The 21,753-nt window shown below is 41.1% G+C and overlaps 1 protein-coding gene across 2 annotated transcripts in view; it reads right to left on the bottom strand.

Moving 5' to 3' along the window:
- EDC4 (enhancer of mRNA decapping 4) overlaps nucleotides 1-21,753 on the bottom strand; it is a 688,366-nt gene that overhangs the window by 28,346 nt on the left and 638,267 nt on the right. Inside the window, exon 25 of one of the 2 annotated variants that reach the window (XM_072117764.1) lies at nucleotides 5,481-5,667. The exons of the other annotated variant lie outside the window; for it this stretch is intronic. Within the exon in view, the coding sequence (XP_071973865.1) occupies nucleotides 5,481-5,667 (187 nt within the window). The remainder of the gene's footprint in view (nucleotides 1-5,480; nucleotides 5,668-21,753) is intronic. 2 annotated transcript variants of the gene reach the window in all.

Here is a 21,753-nt window from a genome sequence, read left to right as displayed (position 1 = left end):
GGCTGTGCTGTATACTACTGGGGGCTGTGCTGTATACTACTGGGGGCTGTGCTGTATACTACTGGGGGCTGTGCTGTAATGGTAATGTTGTTGTTGTATGCCTTATGTTTTTGAGCGACAGTTTTCCTGCTATATACCTGCATGTCATAAGAATTTACATTAAAAAAAGGACCATGTTAAATTCAAATCTTTTTTTTTTTTTTTTAATTTTTACCGGTGTTTTGTATGCGTTGGAAAAGGGGTAGTCTTATACGGCGAATATATCTTAAGCTCTATATTTTAAACAGGAAAGTAGGGGGGTCGTCTTATACACCAGGTCGTCTTATACGCCGGAATATACGGTAAGTGTGGCTTGTAATGCGTGTGTATAAATTGGTGTGTATGTGATATATTCACATAGTAGATTTGCACACACATTTCCTAGCCAAAATCCTCTCCTATTGAAATGAAAGGGAGAATTACACTGGATATATAGAATATTCTGCCATGTGAACATACTTACAGTAATGTGTACGGTCTATAAACAAATGTTTACACATAGAAAACAGTAATTACCCCTTTTTGATTCCTTCTGAAAAGGCTTTGGTGACAGGGCATTTTAGCAAATTTAGCAGCTGTTTAACTCCTTTCTGCACCTTGACGTGATACTACGTCATAGGATGCGGGTCGTTCCCGCACCTTGACGTTGCATCACGCCATGGCGATCGCCGTGGGATCCCGGCGGTACGCGGTAGCCGGGATCCCGCAGTAACCTGCAGGATCGCGACTATCGCGATCCCGGCTGTTTAGCCCTATAGATGCCACGGTCATAGGCAGGGCACGGAGGTGCCGATCTTACCATGGCAACCCTGAGTTCCGATCAGGACCCCAGGGCTACCTGTAGTAGCTGCCTGTTAGGATAGTGCACTGTGCACGATCTAACAGTGCAGCTGTCAGCCTATGCAGAATGCATAGGCTGACTATGTAACATTAGTATTGCAGTATATTACAATGAACAAGTGATAAAATGATCAATTGTTCATGTCCCACCCTGGGACAAAATAAAACAGTAAAAAAAAAAAGTTTAAAAATAAAAGTGAAATAAAAAAAAAATTGTTAAAAACATATTGGGTATCAAAACGTCCGTAACAACCCTTCCAATAAAATAAAATTGTCACTAAACCCGTACAGTGAACGCCGTAAAAAACACAAAAAAAACCTCACAAAAATTATGACATTTTCACATTTTGACCGCATAAAAAGCACATAAAAAGGGATAGAAAAGTAAAATTTACCCCAACATGATACTAAGAAAAAGTACAGCTTGTCCCTCAAAAAATAAGCTCTAAACCAGCTCTGTAAACAAAAAAATATGAAAAAAAAAATAAATGTTCTGCCCATTGTTACTTAGCGATGCCAAAACAAGGAAATTACTCACAAAATGAGTTCTATATTCTGCAAAACAAGTTAACCATAAAAAAGCCATATAAATGGGGTATTGCCGTAATCATGATGACCCATAGAAAAGAGTTAAATTATTTTTATGGTACGGTGAATGTCCAGGGAAAAAAATGATAATAACCATAAAGAAGAATTAATTATTTTTTTTAACCACCACCAAGAAAGAGTTAATAAAATCTGATTATTAGCTATTAACCCCCCCACCCCTCCCGAAACCCCCATATGTCCAAATTACAAAAAAAATAAACATTTTATAGCCTGTAAAATGTGACATTGCAGATCTGTTCTGAATGGCGCTCCTTCCCTTCTATCCCCGGCCGTGCGGCCGTACAGCAGTCACCACCACAAATGGGGCATCCTCATACTTGGGAGAAATTGGGTATCAAACTTTGTGGAGTTTTTCGTCATTTAATACTTTGTAATGGTTTAATTTTTGGCCCAAATTACTATATTACAGCTCCATATTAAAATTACAGCTTGTAAATTACACCTCCATTCTGTTTTAACCCCTGCGTAGCATCTAAAGGGTTAATACACTTCTTAAAGTTGATTGTTTACACATTGAGGGGTGTGGTTTCTAAAATGGCGTGATTTATGGGGTTTTACTGTTATTTAGGCCTCTCAAAGTCATTTAGACCTGAGCATGTGCCTCTAAATAAGGGTTTTGGTGATTTTCATAAAAATGAGAAAAATTCCTCCCACAATTCTGAACCTCCTTAGCAACCTAAAAAAGAGAGAGGATGCATAAAACCCTATGCCGATATAAAGCAGACATTTGGGAAATGTTAGTTATAAAGTTACTTGGGTGCTATGACTATCTGCCTGCAAAGCAGACAATTTTGAACTTTGAAAATGAATAATTTTTAGAAATTTTTGCAAAATTTTTATTTTTTTCATGACTAAACCCAAAAGATATCATCAAAATGTTTCTATTACTTTGAAGTACAATGTGCGACAAGAAAACAGTCTCAAAATCCCCTGGATATGTTAAAGCGTCACAAAGTTAGAACCTCCTATAATGACACAGGGCAAATTTTAAAAATCAGGCCTGGTCCTAAAGGTCTAAAATGGCTTAGACACAAAGGGGTTAAGGGCCATAATTAATTTTTTTCTCATGCAACCGTTTGTGGTTGTTTTGTCAGACACATAGAGCTGGTTAAAATGTAATAAAAGTTAACTTTAAAAAAAAAAAGATTTTTATTTGGGTTAAAAGTGGCAAAAAGTTTTTCTTTGGCAATTTATAGTACATATTTTTTTAAATTATGTCTGTCTTTGAGATATATAATATGTATAGTCTCGAGCAAGCTGGACTGTGACAGTGTTTTTTGTAGTGTAGCGGCAGATTGTTTTTTTTTACCATATATACTCGAGTATAAGCAGACTCGAGTATAAGCCGAGACCCCCGATTTTACCACCAAAAACTGGAATAACCTATTGACTCGAGTATAAGCCGAGGGTGGGAAATGCATTGGTCACAGCCTCCTCAGTATATAGCCAGCCCCCTGGAGTATATAGCCTGCACCCCTGTAGTATATAGCCAGCCCCTGTAGAATACAGCCAGCCCGCCCCTAGTAGTATAAAGCCACCCTCCTTTAGTATATAGCCTGCCAGCCCCTGTAGCATACAGCAAGCTCCCTGTAGTATACAGCCAACCCCCTGTAGTACACAGCCAGCCCCCTGTAGTACAAAGGCAGCCCCCTGTAGTACAAAGGCAGCCCCCTGTAGTACAAAGGCAGCCCCCTTTAGTAGCCAGCCAGTCCCCTTTAGTAGCCAGCCAGTCCCCTGGAGTATATAGCTTGCTCCTCTGTATTATATAGCCAGCCATGCCCCCCCCCAGTGGTATAAAGCCAGTCCGCTTTAGTATATAGCCAGCAAGCCCCCTGTAGTATACAGCCAGTCCCCTTAGTATACAGCCAGCCAGTCCCCTGGAGTATATAGCCTGCTCCACTGTAGTATATAGCCAGCCAGACCCCCCCAGTAGTATACAGCCACCCTCCTTTAGTATATAGCCAGCCAGCCCCTGTAGCATACAGCAAGCTCCCTGTAGTATACAGCCAGCCCCCTGTAGTACACAGCCAGCCCCCTGTAGTACACAGCCAGCCCTCTGTAGTACACAGCCAGCCCCCTGTTGTACACAGCCAGCCCCCTGTAGTACACAGCCAGCCCCCTGTAGTACACAGCCAGTCCCCTCTAGTCGCCAGCCAGCCAGGCCCCCCCAGTAGTATACAGCCAGCCCCCTGTAGTATGCAGCCAGCCCCCTTAGTATATAGCCAACCAGTCCCCTGTAGTATACAGCCCACCATCAGTAGTATACAGCCAGCCCCCTTTAGTATATAGCCAGACCCCTGTAGTATACAGCTTCTGTCTTCTCCGCAATGCTCCAGTCCCCGTGGCTCCTCTCTACCAGGGGGCAGAGCTGTGGCCATGTGCATACTATGATGCATCCGCTGATGATGTCATAGTATGTGCTGGCTGGCAGAGCGCATGACCGCATCTCTGTCGGCTGTTACAGTAAACAGAACAGGAGCCGTGGGGACCAGAGCATAGAGGAGAAGTCAGTAGAGGAGCCGCGCCAGAATTGGGGTGCCGGAAGGTGAGTATGTTTATTTTTTTTATTCACTCGTGTATAAGTCGAGGTGAAGTTTTTCAGCATATATTTTCTGTTTATGTGAATGTATTTTTATGAATATTTATTATAATTTTTTGTGTGTGTTTTTAATTGATGTCCCCAAAGAGGTAAAAAAAAAGACCCCTTGTGGACATTTAATTCTACCTTTACTTTATTCTTTTACATTAAGAGTCCCAGTTACAGGGTGAAACGACCATCTGTCACTGGTGATGCTGATCAGAGCTGTACCAGGTCTAATTAGACCAGCAGCTCTGATAAACTATTTAGACCATGGTCATGGTGTGAACAAGGGGATACCAAATATGTATAGGTTTTATAATGTTTTCATATATTTACAAAAATTAAATATATTTTTGGTTAATTTATTTAACTTTTTTTATTTAATATTTTTGCTATTGGGTGGTTCCCAATATGTAGTGGCGTTTTTCACTTTTTTAAAGAAACGTCATTTTTATATGTGATGGGGCATTAGGGGATATTTATTCTTTTTTTTTTTTTAATTATTTGCACTTTTTTTGACTGTTTAATTTGATCACTTGTCCAATGCTATACAGGCAGTCCCCAGGTTACATACAAGATAGGGTCTGTAGGTTTGTTCTTAAGTTGAATTTGTATACAAGTCGGAACTGTATATTTTATCATTATAATCCCAGCCAGAACTTTTTTGGTCACTATGACAATTGGATTTTAAAAATGTTGGGTTTTCATAAGAATCAGGATTAACAATAAAGCTTCATTGCAGGCACCTGTGATAACTGTTACAGCTGTTTATTGTAGGCTAGGACTAAAGTACAGTAAATTACCAACATCCAGATTTCCGTTTATAACTAGGGGTCGTATGTAAGTCGAGTGTTCTTAAGTAGGGGACCGCCAGTATACTGCAATACTAATTCTGAATAGGCTGAAATGCACAGTGTTACTTACTGCCAATACTTACTGCCTTCAGAGGACCGCATGGCTGCCATGGAAGTGTTAACCTGCCGGGTGAGTACCCGGAACTGCCCCATAGACGCCATGGTTACCATGGCCACAGCGTCTATAGGGTTAAACAGACGAGATTGCAAGTATTGCGATCCCAATTATTACTATGGAAGCCTGGCTTTCACAAACAGCCAAGCTCCCGCAGTGATTGCACGGGTTCAGCTACTGCATTTACCAACATACATGTACATTTTATTGCGCCACGGAGTTAATATTAATGGTTGATTTCCTTAACAGCCCTCCAAAGTGACACTTATAGGGACATGTCAGTTTTAAAAATAGGGCTTGATCACAAAGGTGAAAATGGCTTCAGGGCAAGTAGGTGAAAAAGATTAAGCATATGCTATTAGCTTTGTTAGTAGTGTAGAATTAGCTTTGTTTCTTATTACAGGAGATACCTCAAATCGTTAATGCTGCACATTTAACTTACTTTGCTACAGCTATGTGTAGTTGTTGCTGAACTTCAGTTCTCACATTTCCTGTCAGATTTGAAGACAGCTGGTCAGTTGTTGAGTGGAGGGACTCTATGAGTTGTTGTAGCTGCGTCACCAGTGGATCTCTTATTTCTTGTTCATTTGCCTTTTTGGTCTTAAGATGTAGTTCTAATTGCTGCATGTCTAAAACAAATATAGAAACTATTTTAATGAAATATTGTAATCGGATGGCAAAGCAGACTTAACATTAAAAAAAAAAAAAAAACTTGCTAAAAATGGCAAACTATGGCAAAGAAAAAAAAAATTACAGTCTAAGGGTACATGCACACTGCCGTGTGCCTGCCGCACCGTAGCACGGCGGGCACACAGCAGCGCGGGGAGAGGAGGTGGTGGTGAGCGCCGCTCACCCCCGCCCCTCTCCATAGGAACATATGGACCGCGGCGCAGTAATACGGGAAAAGATAGGACCATACCGCTCCCGTAGGGCGCCGTGAGCCCATAGAAGTGTAGGGGGGGACGTATATCAGCCGTATATACGTCCCCCATACATGTGTGTGAATGCAGCCTAAGGGTACATGAATGCTTGGACAATTTACACACAATAATGATGCAGTTTTATGTCAAGTTCAATTTTTCAGATCTGACATGTGTCACTTGACGTCAACTTTAGAATGTTTTAACTTACCCAAGTGCTTTTTCATATTTCTAAGCAAAGTAGATGACAGAAAATCTGGAGTTAGCAACCAAGAGTGCTATTGACCCTCAAAACTTTTAAATGAACTGTGTTTTAAAAAAATGTATTTTTCAATTTTTATGATATGATTAACCCCTTCCCGCCGATGCCCTTTTTTATTTTTGCATTTTAATTTTCACTCCCCACCTTTAATATATGTTTATTTTTCCATGTACAGAGCTTTCTTGTGGCTTATTTTCTGCATATCAAATTACACTTCAAAATGGTGGTATTTAACATTCCATGCCGTGTACTAGGAAGCGGGAAAAAAAAATTCCAAATGCAGTGAAATTGGTGGAAAACTGCATTTGCGCTTTTTTATTGTGGGCTTGGATTTTACGGATTTCACTGTACGCCCCAAATGACATGTCTACTTTATTCTTTGGGTCAGTACGATTACTGGGATTCCAAATTTTACTCTCCTCTGCACCCGTTCCAGTTCTACAATGCTCAAAACAGCACACAATATTCCATGTGCAGTCTGACCAGTGATTTTTATAAGGGCAAAACTATCTTTATCTTGAGAATTTATTCCTCTCTTGGTATGTCCCTTAATTTTATTTGCTTTAGCTACAGCTGCCTGACTCTGGTCACTAAAATTAAGTTTACCATCCACCAATACCCCCAAGTCTTTTTCAGCTACAGTTTTACCAAGTAATTGACTGTTTAGAACATAATTATACTTGTTTCCATGTTCTTCGTGGCATAGATTCAACAAGGTGCTGGAAGCATTCCTCAGCGATTTTGGTCCATATTGACATGATGGCATCACACAGTTGCTGCAGATTTGTCGGCTGCACATCCATGATGCGAATCTCCCATTCCACCACATCCCAAAGATGCTCTATTGGATTGAGATCTGGTGACTGTGGAGGCCATTTGAGTACAGTGAACTCATTGTCATGTTCAAGAAACCAGTCAGATGTTGGGTACATTGTGGTCATAAAGGGATGGACATGGTCAGCAACAATACTCAGGTAGGCTGTGGCGTTGCAACAATGCTCAATTGGTACCAAGGGGCCCAAAGAGTGCCAAGAAAATATTCCCCACGCCATGACACCACCACCACCAGCCTGAACCGTTGATACAAGGCAGGATGGATCCATGCTTTCATGTTGTTGACGCCAAATTCTGACCCTACCATCCGAGTGTCGCAGCAGAAATCGAGACTCATCATACCAGGCAACGTTTTTCCAATCTTCTACTGTCCAATTTCGATGAGCTTGTGCAAATTGTAGCCTCAGTTTCCTGTTCTTAGCTGAAAGGAGTGGCACCCGGTGTGGTCTTCTACTGCTGTAGCCCATCTGCCTCAAAGTTTGACGTACTGTGCGTTCAGAGATGCTCTTCTACCTACCTTGGTTGTAACGGGTGGCGATTTGACTCAGTGTTGCCTTTCTATCAGCTCGAACCAGTCTGCCCATTCTCCTCTGACATCAACAAAGCATTTCCGCCCACAGAACTGCCGCTTATTGGATGTTTTTTACTTTTCGGACCATTCTCTGTAAACCCTAGAGATGGTTGTGCGTGAGATCAGTAGATCAGCAGTTTCTGAAATACTCAGACCAGCACTTCTGGCACCAACAACCATGCCACGTTCAAAGGCACTCAAATCACCTTTCTTCCCCATACTGATGCTCGGTTTGAACTGCAGGAGATTGTTTTGACCATGTCTACATGCCTAAATGCACTGAGTTGCCACCATGTGATTGGCTGATTAGAAATTAAGTGTTAACGAGCAGTTGGACAGGTGTACCTAATAAAGTGGCCGGTGGGTGTATATGTGGAAACTTAAAAAACCATGCCAACATAAAGCAGACATTTGGGAAATGTAAGTTATGAATTTATTTGGGTGCTATGACTATCTGCATCAAAAGTAGAGAATTTAAAACTCTGAAAATAAATAATTTTTCCAAATTTTTGCCAAATTTAGATTTTTTTCCATAACTAAACACAAAAGATATCATCCAAATTTTTAAACTAATTTGAAGTACAATGTGTCACGAGAAAACAATCTAAAAATCCAAAGCTATAAGCACTTATACTGTAGTGAGACAGGGCAGATTTGAAAAATGGGAGAAACAAAAAGGGCGGGACTAGCACTCCTAAAATGTATATGGTCAGGGTCAAAGTCATACACAAACAAACCAATAATATATTCAAAAGAAGAAAGAAGTATCCTGTAAGACCCAAATTCAAAATATAAACAAATTTATTTGTACCGTGGTACACCGCAACACAAAAACACATGTAAAAACAATTAAAAAGTGTGAAAAACACACAAACACAATGCAGCAGGAAGACCTAGCATATGGTGATGCTGGTCCTCCTGACAGCCACCAGCTCCCCCTACTCTCAGGGACCTCTTCTAACTACGTGTATATCATAACAGTATAGACTGAAAAAATGATGGCAATACATAAAACCAAGATAGCAAAACCCAAACAAACAGATGTATGAAGGTATGGAGTACTCAATTGATAATAGAACCAGATCGCTATTATGAAAATAAATGATATGAAAAAGTGCTCATAGGTCAATGAGGGTATCTACCTGTAATGTAAAGGATCCAAACCAAGGAGAGGTAAGGGGAAGCCTGAGGAAGCCAGTTGGTTGGCGATACGCGTGGGGCTTTGTGCCCCAGCTTCCCTTTACCTCTCCTTGGTTTGGATCCTTTACATTACAGGTAGATACCCTCATTGACCTATGAGCACTTTTTCATATCATTTACTTTCATAATAGCGATCTGGTTCTATTATCAATTGAGTACTCCATACCTTCATACATCTGTTTGTTTGGGTTTTGCTATCTTGGTTTTATGTATTGCCATCATTTTTTCAGTCTATACTGTCATGATATACACGTAGTTAGAAGAGGTCCCTGAGAGTAGGGGGAGCTGGTGGCTGTCAGGAGGACCAGCATCACCATATGCTAGGTCTTCCTGCTGCATTGTGTTTGTGTGTTTTTCACACTTTTTAATTGTTTTTACATGTGTTTTTGTGTTGCGGTGTACCACGGTACAAATAAATTTGTTTATATTTTGAATTTGGGTCTTACAGCATACTTCTTTCTTCTTTTGAATATATTATAGATTTGAAAAATGGGACCACGTCCTAAAGGCCAAAAGACTATGAGTCCTGTAGGCACCATTTTCTTGTAGGCTAGGATTTTTACGGATTTCACTGTACGCCCCAAATGACATTATCTATTTTATTCTTTGGGTTGGTACGATTACGGGGATAACAAATTTGTATAGGTTTTATAATGTTTTCATACATTGACAAAAATTAAACCCTCCTGTACAAAAACAAAATATTTTGCCATCTTCTGGCGCTAATAATTTTTTTATACTTCAGTGTATGGAGCGTTTGGTGGTGTCATTTTGATGACTTTTTCAATGCTACCATTTTTAGGACTGTACGACCTTGTTATGTTTTTCGAAATGGCAAAAAAGTGCATTTTGGACTATGGGCAATATTTTCCGTTACGGGTTAAACACAGTGAAAAAACGTTATTATATTGTGAAAGATCGGACATTTTCGGACACCGCGATACGTAATGTGTTTATGATTTTTACTGTTTTTTATTATATATATTTTTTTACTTTTTTATTTTTACTACTATTCAGACCCCCTAGGGTACTTTAACCCTAGCTTGTCTGATTGATAGCGCCTTTAACCAGAGCCTTTAACCCCTACCCTCTTTCCTGGACACAAAGCATTTATTACAAATTATGGAAAATTTTGAGTAGTCGGAGGGGTGTAAGTGAGCGACGTGTAACATAGTCGCACTGTATTCCTCCATCCCCAATAATTTAGGGTTGTATTTTTTACTAAAACACAAGGATAAATACAGTGCCTATGGAGTAGAACTCAAAGAATTTATCTTATTGCCTACAGAATTCTTGCTTCTTTACAATTTCTTTTTATTTGATGGCAGATATTTACAGGTAGAGGGGACCCCAATGGGGGCTAAATTTCCCCCATCTCTCACTAACATCTATAAGTTCCTGTTGAAGGAGAATGTAATCATCTGCCCTGGCAACCCACACCGTGAGTCTTAAGTATGGCTTGGCAGTTACATAGACGACCTGGTGTGGGTATGGAAGCATACAAAAGACTCAACACAAAGGACAGTAGACAGTTTAACTATGTACAGTAATACATTTTTTTAGAATCAGAAACATTGTTAAACGTTATTTCCCCATGCGGCTACACGTAACCAGAGGGCGTGTCTCCTACACGGTTACTGCCCTATTTTTGTCAGGAGGTTTAAAATTTGTCTATTACAACTTACAATCATTGCATAGGTCTATGTTTCAGTCGATTTCTGTATATCGACCGGTTATGCTACACCACGTGATTTCCTAACTAGTAAGATGATTCGGTATCCTCATAATATGTTCCTATGTACATTTGTTTTTAATACAAGTTTGTATATGTTTTTTCTATTTCTTCACATATTACCTACCTTGATGAGGCTTATTGGGAGGTAACCAGAGGGCGTGTCTCCTACACTGTTACTGCCCTGTTTTTGTCAGGAGGTTTAAAATTGCTTTAGCTTGTTTTATCAGATCATGACTAAGACAAGCTGTGTCGAAACGCGTTGATCTTCTGCACATAAGTTGTTTTGTTCCGGAGATGCTAATGAAGAAGACTGCTTTTATCTATCCTAGTGGCTTCTTGGGAGTGCCAAGCATTTTTTATTTGTTTTGTGTGGATCCTACGGATATGGACTTTACAATGTGCACCTGAGCTGAGACCAGGGGGATTTAGATTGGAACCATCTGGGCGAGCTGGATTTTCCCCTACGGGTGTTCTACTTTCACATAAAAGTGTCTTTTTTAGCCGTACTTCAAATTAACAAGACTATCTGCCTTACCCCAGTTCTACCAGCTCCCACGCCACACACAATTCTCTCCCATCTCCATCCAATTACTCAAGCAATCACATAAAAAGAAAAAGAGAAAGAGGAAAAAGAGGTGGAAGGACAAAAAACTAAATCTATCAGAGTAAGTCTCAGTGACTCCCCTGAAGAAAAACAAAGTAAAATAAGCCCTATTTTTAATGTCTCTAGCTACCAATTGAATAATGCTGAATCTACCCTCCTTGAGAAAGGCTTGTCATTTTGCCCCACGTCTAAACCCAATGACCTCCACTTATTTTTGGATCACCATTCTTTAACCAGGAAACTTTAGCTGGCACGTCATTTTAAAAAACAAAATACTCAAAATATTAGCTAATATGTAATTAGTTGTTATTTAAAATTTTGCTCCCTTTAACAGAAAAATGCTGATGCATAGACTGTAAGAGAATTAAAATGCTACTGGCCCTTTAATCAGTCCGTTAATTTCCTCCACGCGGTCCGTTGCAGAGCATACACAGGGCAGAAGATGGCTGCTGGTCACATGTCTACATCACATGTCCTGCACCTGCCTGGGTAGGTCATGTGATCACCACTACGTTGGGCTGTAGTCGTTTGGTTGCAGTGCATCCAGTATGGCCAGTGCTGTGGTGATGGCAGTTACACATCATTACTATGGTAACAGAGCAAGAAAACCTGTTACATCATCACTGGGGGCAGAGCATAAGAGGGAGGAAGAGTTATTGAGAACTAAAGGATCTTGGGACTTGTAGTTTCCAGTGGCGGCCATTTGGTGATAACTCTGCATACTTTAGAGAGGCCATGACATTTTGTGAATCATAAAATCTATAAAAACTATTTAAGCTCCATTTTGTGACTAATGACATTAAGTTTTGTTACATTCATTTATTTATAGCATTATGGGCTTTTGTATCAGACGTTCATATTCCCGGAAAACCCCTTTAATGTTGGAGGGCAAGTATTATATAGGGTATTAGTGAGACATGGCTGGACAATAGCTGGGCTGTTAATATACAAGCCCTTCCTGCGACATGACACAAATGAAAATGTGGAGTCCCTATGGATGGAGATAAGGGGAGGGAAAAAGAATAATAAAATATTACTAAGGGTTTGTTATAAGGCTCCAAATATAATGGAGGCAGCAGAGAAACTGCTAATAAGTCAAATCGATGCAGCTTCAGGAGGACTTAAATTACCCCGATATTGACTGGGGGGCAGAAATCTGCAGGCCCTTCAAAAGGTAGCAATTTTTTGTCAACAACAAAAGACAATTACCTTTCACAATTGTCCTTATCCTAACCAACAGACCTGACAGGATATCAAAATTACATGTGGGGGGAACCTGGGTAATAGTGACCACAATATAATTGATTTTGTATTACGCTTTACTAAGAATGTTAGTGGAGGAGCAACAAACAGGTAACTTCAGGAGGGAAAGGTTTTCAGCAGCTAAGGAAAGACCTTATAGGCATTAACTGGGACAATGTTCTCAAAGTCAAAAACACCAAAAAAAAAGTATTTAAATCACTTTTATTTATCATATCTGTATGTAACGATAACAAGTTTTAAACAATAAAACAATCGAAAATACAACAGCGAAACAGAGGGAATGAGGGCTTGTGGTTCCTATTTGGTAAGTATATACGCCCATATGTCCAATTCCAGTGCAGGTAACGAGCGCATACCAATAAGTCCTTTGAACTGATTGCTTGGGAAAGTTCATGGTGAGATGAAGAAAAGAAACAAAATCTAGATCTTCCCAAGTTGAGAATTGACAGCTCTTGCCCCCATGGAGGGCATTTCGGATCTTGGCTTTCTACTGAAATTGTATTGTGTTCTCGAGGAAGAGTCGTGGTCTGGTGTACGGTAATCAGGTATGGGCGTTTCAGGGCTAATAACTAGCTATAACAGCTAATGTACACGAGCTAAGGGGGGGGATGTAGGGAATTCATTCATACAATGGGACGCACAAAGTTGGTACAGAGGGGGAGGGGAGTGGGAAGACAGATGGCAACACGAGGGGTTCTATAACACTCGGAAAATACATAGAGAGAGACGTGCTAGGAGTGGAGATCATAAGGGATTCTTGATTGGGTTCGATTTAAGGCCCTCTAATCTTGGCTTTGGGCCAAAATAATTTAATAGTTTCATAGTTTCTACGGTTGAAAAAAGACACTTGTCCATCAAGTTCAACCAAGGAAGGGAAGGGATTGGATGAGGAAGGGATTTAGGGGAAACAATTCTATATAACATAACCATCAATGTTATTTAGGTGTAAAAAGGCATCTAGACCCTTCTTGAAGCTATCCGCTGTCCCTGCTGTGACCAGCACCTGAGGCAGGCTATTCCACAGATTGACCGTTCTCATAGTAAAAAAGCCCTGTCGCCTCCGGTGATTAAACCTTGATTTCTCCAAACGGAGACAGTGCCCCCTCGTCTTTTGATTTGATCTAATCTGAAACAACTTACCACCATATTTTTTGTATGGACCATTCATATATTTAAATAAATTAATCATGTCCCCTCGTAGTCGTCTCTTTTCCAGACTAAATAAATCTAGTTGTTTTAATCTTTCCTCATAACTGAACCCTCTCCAGCTCCAGGGCATCCTTTTTATGGACCGGTGCCCAGAACTGGACAGCATATTCCAGGTGTGGCCGAACCAGTGCCTTGTATAGTGGTAATATTACATCCCTATCACGAGAGTCCATACCACTTTTGATACATGACAAGATCCTACTGGCTTTAGAGGCAGCTGATTGACATTGCATGCTGTTATTTAATTTATGATCTACTAGTACCCCCAGGTCCTTCTCAACAAGGGACTCTCCCAGATTTACTCCCCCAAGGACATATTTTGCCTTTGGATTATTGGCCCCCAGGTGCATAACCTTACATTTATCCACATTAAACCTCATTTGCCAAGTGGATGACCAAACATTCAGTTTGTCCAAGTCACCCTGCAGCCTATGAACATCCTCCATAGACTGTATTACACTACACAGTTTGGTGTCATCTGCAAAAATAGACACAGGGCTATTAATTCCTACCTCTATATCATTAATAAATATATTAAATGTCTTTGAAACGTTGGGACTCCCGAAAGGTCAACCAAGGATGCCAGAAAATTTTTCTGAAGTACCTGAGGTGTCTGCCACAATCTCCTCCATTCTAAAGAGGTGTAGCAGTTCTTGGGCCCACTCTGAGAAGGAGGGCGACAAGGGGGAGCACCACTTTCTGGAGATGACCATCCGAGCTGCTATGAGCGACCACCTCCGGGGTCATAGCGACCGCCGTTCCCGTGAGGTCGCTTGTGACCTCGCGTACTTGGTCCCAAAAATGGGAGATGTCATGACATGTCCACCATATATGTAAAAGGTCACCCCTGTCCAGTCCACATCTCCAGCACATGTCCGGGATCGATGGGTATATTGATTGTAGGAAAGCAGGTTCTCTGTACCATCTGGACAGAATTTTGTAATTTCTTTCTTGAGCGGAACATGCTACTGACAGTTTGTGGGTGTACAAAAATGACTTATCCCAATCTTTTGGGGAGATAGAGACTCCTAGGTCCATTCCCAGCCTGCCATATAGGGTAAGGCCGAGGAAAACACCCCAAAAAAAGGACTTTCTTACTAATATTTAAAAATAAAACATGTGAGAAACACATACCATATGGGGAAAAGCCTAAGAAAAACAAGAAAACACCAATACTGTTAACTAGTACTGTTAGGAGAGCAATAAGCGAGAAAGATAAGGCATTTAAGGTGCTAAAACACAAAGGTAGCAATGAGGCGCTACAAGATTATAGAGAGAAAAAAAGGCAGCAGAAATAGAAACAGAGAAATATTGCCACGGAGAGCAAAAATAATGCCACAAAAAAAAGCAAAAAGACTTTTCCTAATTAAAGTTTATGTGGTTGAACAGATCCCCATCACAGCAAATACAGAATCCAATCCATAAAATGTAGATAACCATTCTGGATCTACAAATTCGAAAGTCTCCACCCCAAAGGGCTCAATGATCCTCCTGAATACATTATTTTTCTAATGTACAGGGGTGGACTGGGAAATTAAAATGGCCCTGGAAAAAGTTTTAAAAATGGCCCCATGTTGTGGGTGGAGTCAACAAAAGGGGGCAGGTTCAGAATACCATCCACAGTCATGTTTGTAGTAGGTTTGATTATGCAAAAATGCAATTATGACATTCCTTTAATATAAATAATATATTCTGCAGCAGCTGAGGTGTGTATTATGAGGTTCTGTAGCAGCTGAGTTGAGTATTACGAAGTTCTGCAAATGCAGAGGTGTGTTATATGATGACCTACAGCAGCTGAGATGTGTATTATGAGGTTCTTCAGCATCTGAGGTGATTATGATAATGTTTTGCATCAGTTGAGGTGTGTATAATTAGGTTCCGCAGCAGCTGAGGAGTGTGTTTAAGAGGTTATGTTGAAACTGAGGTGTATTATGATGTTCTGCAGCAGCTGAGGTGTGTATATTGAGGCACACCCAGGTAACGCTACCAAACACAGTCTAAATAATGCTACCATATTATAAACACTGACTGCAACTATATCTTGACTATATACTACCACAATTGTGTGACTGAATAGCACCACCATACACTGGCTAAATAATACCGCTGTACCATGATTGTATAACACCCCAATATATAAAAAATACACTGCCATAATGTCGCTAATGAACAGCATCACAGCAAATCTGTTAAATAGCACCAACTTAGGATGAGGCACATTGGGGCTTATTAACTAAGGGCCGCGCTGCTCACTTTCGTTGGATTTTCCAACGTTTTTGGGATATGTGCAGCTTTGACAGGTATTTAACAGGCTTTTGAGCTGGGATTGTGTCGATCGTTTTTTGGCACAATAGAAATGGGGGGGGGGGTGTCAATCGATCCGACTGATTTGGACTAAGTGCGGGATTTAACTTTCAAATTGTGTTGCAAGACAATGCAATTACATGCACCAAGGAAGAAGAAGGTGAACTACGTCGGACCTGAGCAGGGAAGCAAAACATGCAGGATATCGGGCACACAATCTTAGTAAATCGCGTCACAGAGCGATTTGGATAAGATCCTAGAGAAAGCGGCGGATAGGAAGAAAGGATTCCCTAGTACAAAACCGCCGGGGAAGCTTTTTTGTCCCCCAAGGAGATTCAAATAAATTGTGGAATCCAGTCACACTGATTCAAGTTGCTTTTTAGTAGTTTTATTTAGTAATGCAAATGTGTGTAACGTTTCGGTCAATCCCTGACCTTCGTCGGACACTGCAATATAGTAACATTGTCATACATTGGTAAGGGTGTGTCAACAGATATACAATAGTGAAACTTAACATAAAAATAGAGGTGCGACACAGAATATACATCTATATATATACATATGTACCAATATACAAAAGATAGCACAGGTACATGTCCAGTACTAATACTGGGTACCAAATAAGTGTAGGAAAATACAAAGACCAGTAAGGTCAAACATAGCCACAATGAATATATCAGATGTAGTGTCACCGTTGCACCAGGCACTTCCCCAATGGGGGTTCTCTAGGGTGAGACTGAAAAAGATGAGCCAGAAGGCACGTACTGGCAGACCGCCAGTGATGGCGGCGAATGGCAGAGAGTCCACTCTGTGGGGAAGAAGCGCTGAGAATAGCATGCACGGGTCGAGTTTTAAATGCTACAAGTGATGCCGCGTCAAGACGCGGGGACTTCCGGTCTAGGCCGGAAGTGCGTCATCGCGTGCGTTCCACCGGGAGATCGTGTTGGAACGCATGTCACGATTAGAGCATGCGCTATGAGAAAAACAAGAAGATGCATGTAGGAGTAATGGGCCAGAGTTTTGAAAATCGCTGGTGGAGGCATACATGGGAGGGTTAGTTGAAAATAAGGATCGGCATGGTAAAAAAATGAATAAAGGGTATATAGGGAAAATTGAATATATCGGTATGAGTTAATTAACAGAAAGATAGATGAGATGACAGGAGTATAGTAAAGAACAATATTGTAAGCAGTATATGCAGAGATTGCCAACATATTATATATATTATGCGAATTATACAATACTATGTCGTTGGTACAAGTGTAGTTAATTTTTCAACGTCTCTGAAAAAATTAAAATGATGACATGTTAATGGAAATTAGCAGAAACTTTGTATATTATAATCCCTGTTGAGTCCTTTGGGTGATAATGTCTGTAAGGTGTGAATCCAGTAGGATTCACGTTTTTTGAGGATTGTAACTCCGATACTATTTGTACACACATACCACCCATTCTCATTTAAAATCCATAAAATCATACGCAAACACTGGCCAATTCTACAAAAAGGACATCCCAACATTCAGGAATTCAAAGAACCATTCTTACCATGCTTTAAACAGGGCTCAAAACAACTCTTTTTGAGAACTCAGAAAAAGGGCACTTTTCCATGCCTCAGATGCGCACAATGTAATAACGTACAAAAGGGTGACACATTCACACATCCACAAACCGGCAAACGATACCCGATACGGGATTTCTTTACATGCAATTCCGATTTCGTAATTTATTTGATTAAATGCCCCTGCGGTCTCACATATGTGGGGGAAACAACTTTACCCGCGAGAGAAAGAATCTCAAAACACAAATCCACAATCAGACTTAAGAACACACAACTACCAGTACCAGCTCATTTCCTTGAGGCTAAACATTCAATCATCCAACTCAAATTTCAAATAATCGAACACGTAGGGACCCAGAGACGCAACGGGGACCGAGTTACAATCCTCAAAATACGTGAATCCTACTGGATTCACACCTTACAGACATCATCACCCAAAGGACTCAACAGGGATTATAATATACAAAGTTTCTGCTAATTTCCATTAACATGTCATCATTTTAATTTCTTTTCAGAGACGTTGAAAAATTAACTACACTTGTACCAACGACATGGTATTGTATAATTCGCATAATATATACAATGGGGCAGATTTATTAAGCTGTCTGAAAGTCAGAATATTTCTAGTTGCCCATGGTAACCAATCACAGCGCAGCTTTCATTTTAGCAGTGCTCATGAATATTGCAGTGTCCGACGAAGGTCAGGGATTGACCAAAACGTTAAACACATTTGCATTACTAAATAAATCTAATAAAAAGCAACTTAAATCAGTGTGACTGGATTCCACAATTTATTTGCATATGGGATTGGGACCCTATCCAGAGCACCTGAGTGATCAAAGTATTGGTGTGCGGTACGACTCCTAGAGATTCAAGTCATCACAGAGATCTGGAGACAAGAAGGATGGTTGGAGATCCTCCAGAACGCCCTTCAGACTCCAACAAATGTATTAACAATGACGCCAGAGGACCTGTGGGGGGAAGACTCTCCCTGTTCAGGGAGGAATGGGAGAAGATCTCAGGGAGTCGCTGGATCCTGAGAATTATTCAGGACGGCCTAAAATTACCTTTCGTGTCTTTTCCCCCACAACGCTCAGGTGCTCAGAAGGGTTCCACTTCAGGAACAAGGGGAAGGGTTTTACTCAACCCTATTCTTTGTAAAGAAGCCGGACGGCTCCCTTCGAACTATAGTAAACCTAAAGCCTCTGAATCAATATCTACAGGTAGACAAATTCAAGATGGAGTCTATAAAATCGACAACAAATCTGCTTTTTCACAACTGCTACATGGCCTGGATCTGGCGGATGCATATTACCAAGTCCCCCATCCGGGTTGCCAAAAATATCTGAGAGTGGCGGGGGTGCTGGATGGCATCCTTACACACCTCCGGTTCACAGCCCTACCCTTTGGAGTAGCTATAGCTCCAAGGGTATTCACAAAGCTGATATCGGAAGTGGCAGCATACATAAGGAAACTTCAGGGGATTTTTGTACCATACCTTGACAACTTCCTACTGGTGGGAAGATCAGCAGAGGATCTAACAAAATCAGATAAAAGTGGTTCTGGAGATCTGACACTGTCTGGGATGGCTGGTGAATTGGAAGAAATCCTCCCTTACACCTTCCAGAGTAAAGGTATAAAGGGATTCATCTAGACTCCAGGTACCAAAGATCCTTTCTTCCCCCCCGAAATAATTCAGAAATTAACAGCTTCAGTAAAGGACTTATGCAGGAAGGGTCCCCTTCAATAAGAGAAATAATGAAGGTTTTGGGACTCCTCACAGCAGCCATACCAGCGGTGCCTTGGGCAATGTTCCATACAAGACCTCTACAGCTGTACATGCTAAGTGCCTGGGATGGAGATCAGGCCACCTTAGACCAGAAGATTCCCCTTTCACAGGAAATATTGAATGGTGGACGGTTGTTCTTACAACAGACCCAGCCTTTTTGCCTAAGGTGGCTTCAAGATTTCACAGGTCGCAGGAAATTAGGCTTCCCTCTTTTTGTCGTAATCCTTCTACGGATAAAGAAAAAGAATTTAGCAAATTAGATGTCAGGAGAGCTATCGAGATTTATTTAGCCAGGGCTGAGGAATGGAGAAAATCAGACAGCCCGTTTGTTCTTTTTGGAGGAAGGAATAAAGGGAAAAGACCTCAGCTAGTACTATTTCTAGATGAATCAAGCAAGCCATTAGTTCAGCCTATGAGGCAGCCAAGCTACCTGTACCAGAAGGGCTGAAGGCACACTCTACTAGAGCAGTTTCCTCTTCCTGGGCAGAATTTAGAGAGGTGTCAGTGAGCCAGATCTGCCAGGCTGCCACCTGGTCTTCTTCACACACTTTTTATAGACTATAGTACTTAGACTGGATGTGGTGGGTGCACAAGAGTTGACATTTGGGGAAAGAGTTATCTTCGGTGATCCCTCCCTAGTTTTTTTTCTATGTTATTCCCTCTGGTTGGGTGAGGTTCACATATAAACGTATGGATGTGTCCGATGGTCGGAAATAACCAAGCATTGAGTCCCATACAGTCTCTGTAATCCACTGGAGGAAGGAGGAGCCGCGCTGCTCCAGATTAGATCCAGCAACTCTACTTAACCCTTGCAGTCCTGGCGATCATGGAACCACCGGGTCTACAGAGACAAAAGCAGTGCTGCCTCTGCTATTCGCTACTTTACCACTTTGCAGTGGAGAAGCAGTAATAAACCACTTCTACCTTCTTCTGAGCCAGACAGCCGGAGAAACTGATGCAATGTGGAAAGATTACATTTTTACAATCCATCTCTCCCCTCAGCCAAATCCCGACTGGCCAGAGTAAGTTATTTCTGCTTTGCTTCTCACAAAGCAGAGCAGCATCTCCCCCCTCAAAGTTACTGCAGTATTTGTTTGGTCTATGGTGGAGAACATCCGATCCCTGCTGCTGCTGCTCCACCACCAACTGATGTGTGTGATTTGGTCCCAGAGATGGCCCACCGGGAATTTCCCCGGCAATTTGTATGGCTAGTCCACCCTTGCCAATGTATTTTTCCCTTGCCCCTCTCCCACTGCCATAACTATATTTTATTTTAATTATATTAAACCTTTCTGACTTTTGCCACATTTTTGGTGAAGAATCAACAAATTGGACACAACTGTAAAGTGGAACAAAATTTATTGAACATTTTAAACTTTTGTAAAAAAAAAAAAAAAAAACAACAACAAAACTTTAAAGGTGGAGTGTGCAAAATTACTTGGCCCCCTTAATAGAGCATTTGTGAACAGCAGTTTTTAGCTCTTTCCACAGATTCTCGATTCAGATCTGGAACCTGACTTGGCCATTCTAACACCTGGATACATTTGTTTGTTAACCATTGTATAAAGCAAAATAGCTTTATGTTTGGAATCATTGTCTTGTTGGAAGATAAATCTCTGTCAAAGTCTAAACAGGTTTTCTTTCAGAATGTCCTGTATTTGGCTCCATTCATCTTCTTATCAATTTTAAGCATCTTCCCTGTCCCTCCTGAAGAAAAGCAGGCCGAAATCATGCTTCCACCACCATATTTGACAGTGTGGATGGTGTGTTGAGGGTGATGAGCTGTGTTGCTTTTACGCCAAACATATCTTTTGGCATTGTGGCCATAAAGTTCAATTTTGGTTGCATTTGACCAGAGCACTTTCTTCCACATTTGGTGTCTCTCCATGCTGACTTGTATCAAATTTTAAACTCGACTTTTTACGGATACCTTTGAGAAATGGCTTTCTTCTCGTCATTCTATGATAAAAGGCAGATTTGTGCAGTGTACAACTGATTGTTGCCCTATGGAAGACTCTCCCACCTCAGTTGTAGATCTCTGCAAAAGGCCCGATTAAGGATGGTGGGGGCCGCTGGGCGCAAAATCTGGTGGAGGCCCCCACTGTGTGTAGCGTACATACATAGCCTCCTGCTCACTATCCACTATCCCAACTACATACAGCCGCCTCACCCCCAGTAACACAGCTACATACAGCCGCCTCACCCCCAGTAACACAGCTACATACAGCTGCCTTTCCCCCAGTAACACCGCTACATACAGCCGCCTCGCCCCCAGTAACACAGCTACATACAGCTGCCTCATCCCCAGTAACACCTCTACCAGATCACCCCATATACAACGGAAATATGGCACCCGGTACCCTTGAATTGCAACCGGTTCACGCAGTTACCAGGATGCAAGGTCATTATTCAATAAGACACAAACATAAGTATAAAAGAAATGAATGATTTTCATAGGAGGAATAG

This window comes from Engystomops pustulosus, chromosome 7 (assembly GCF_040894005.1).
Source record: "Engystomops pustulosus chromosome 7, aEngPut4.maternal, whole genome shotgun sequence".
Lineage (NCBI taxonomy): Eukaryota > Metazoa > Chordata > Amphibia > Anura > Leptodactylidae > Engystomops > Engystomops pustulosus.
This window is presented reverse-complemented; position numbering and strand designations above follow the sequence as displayed.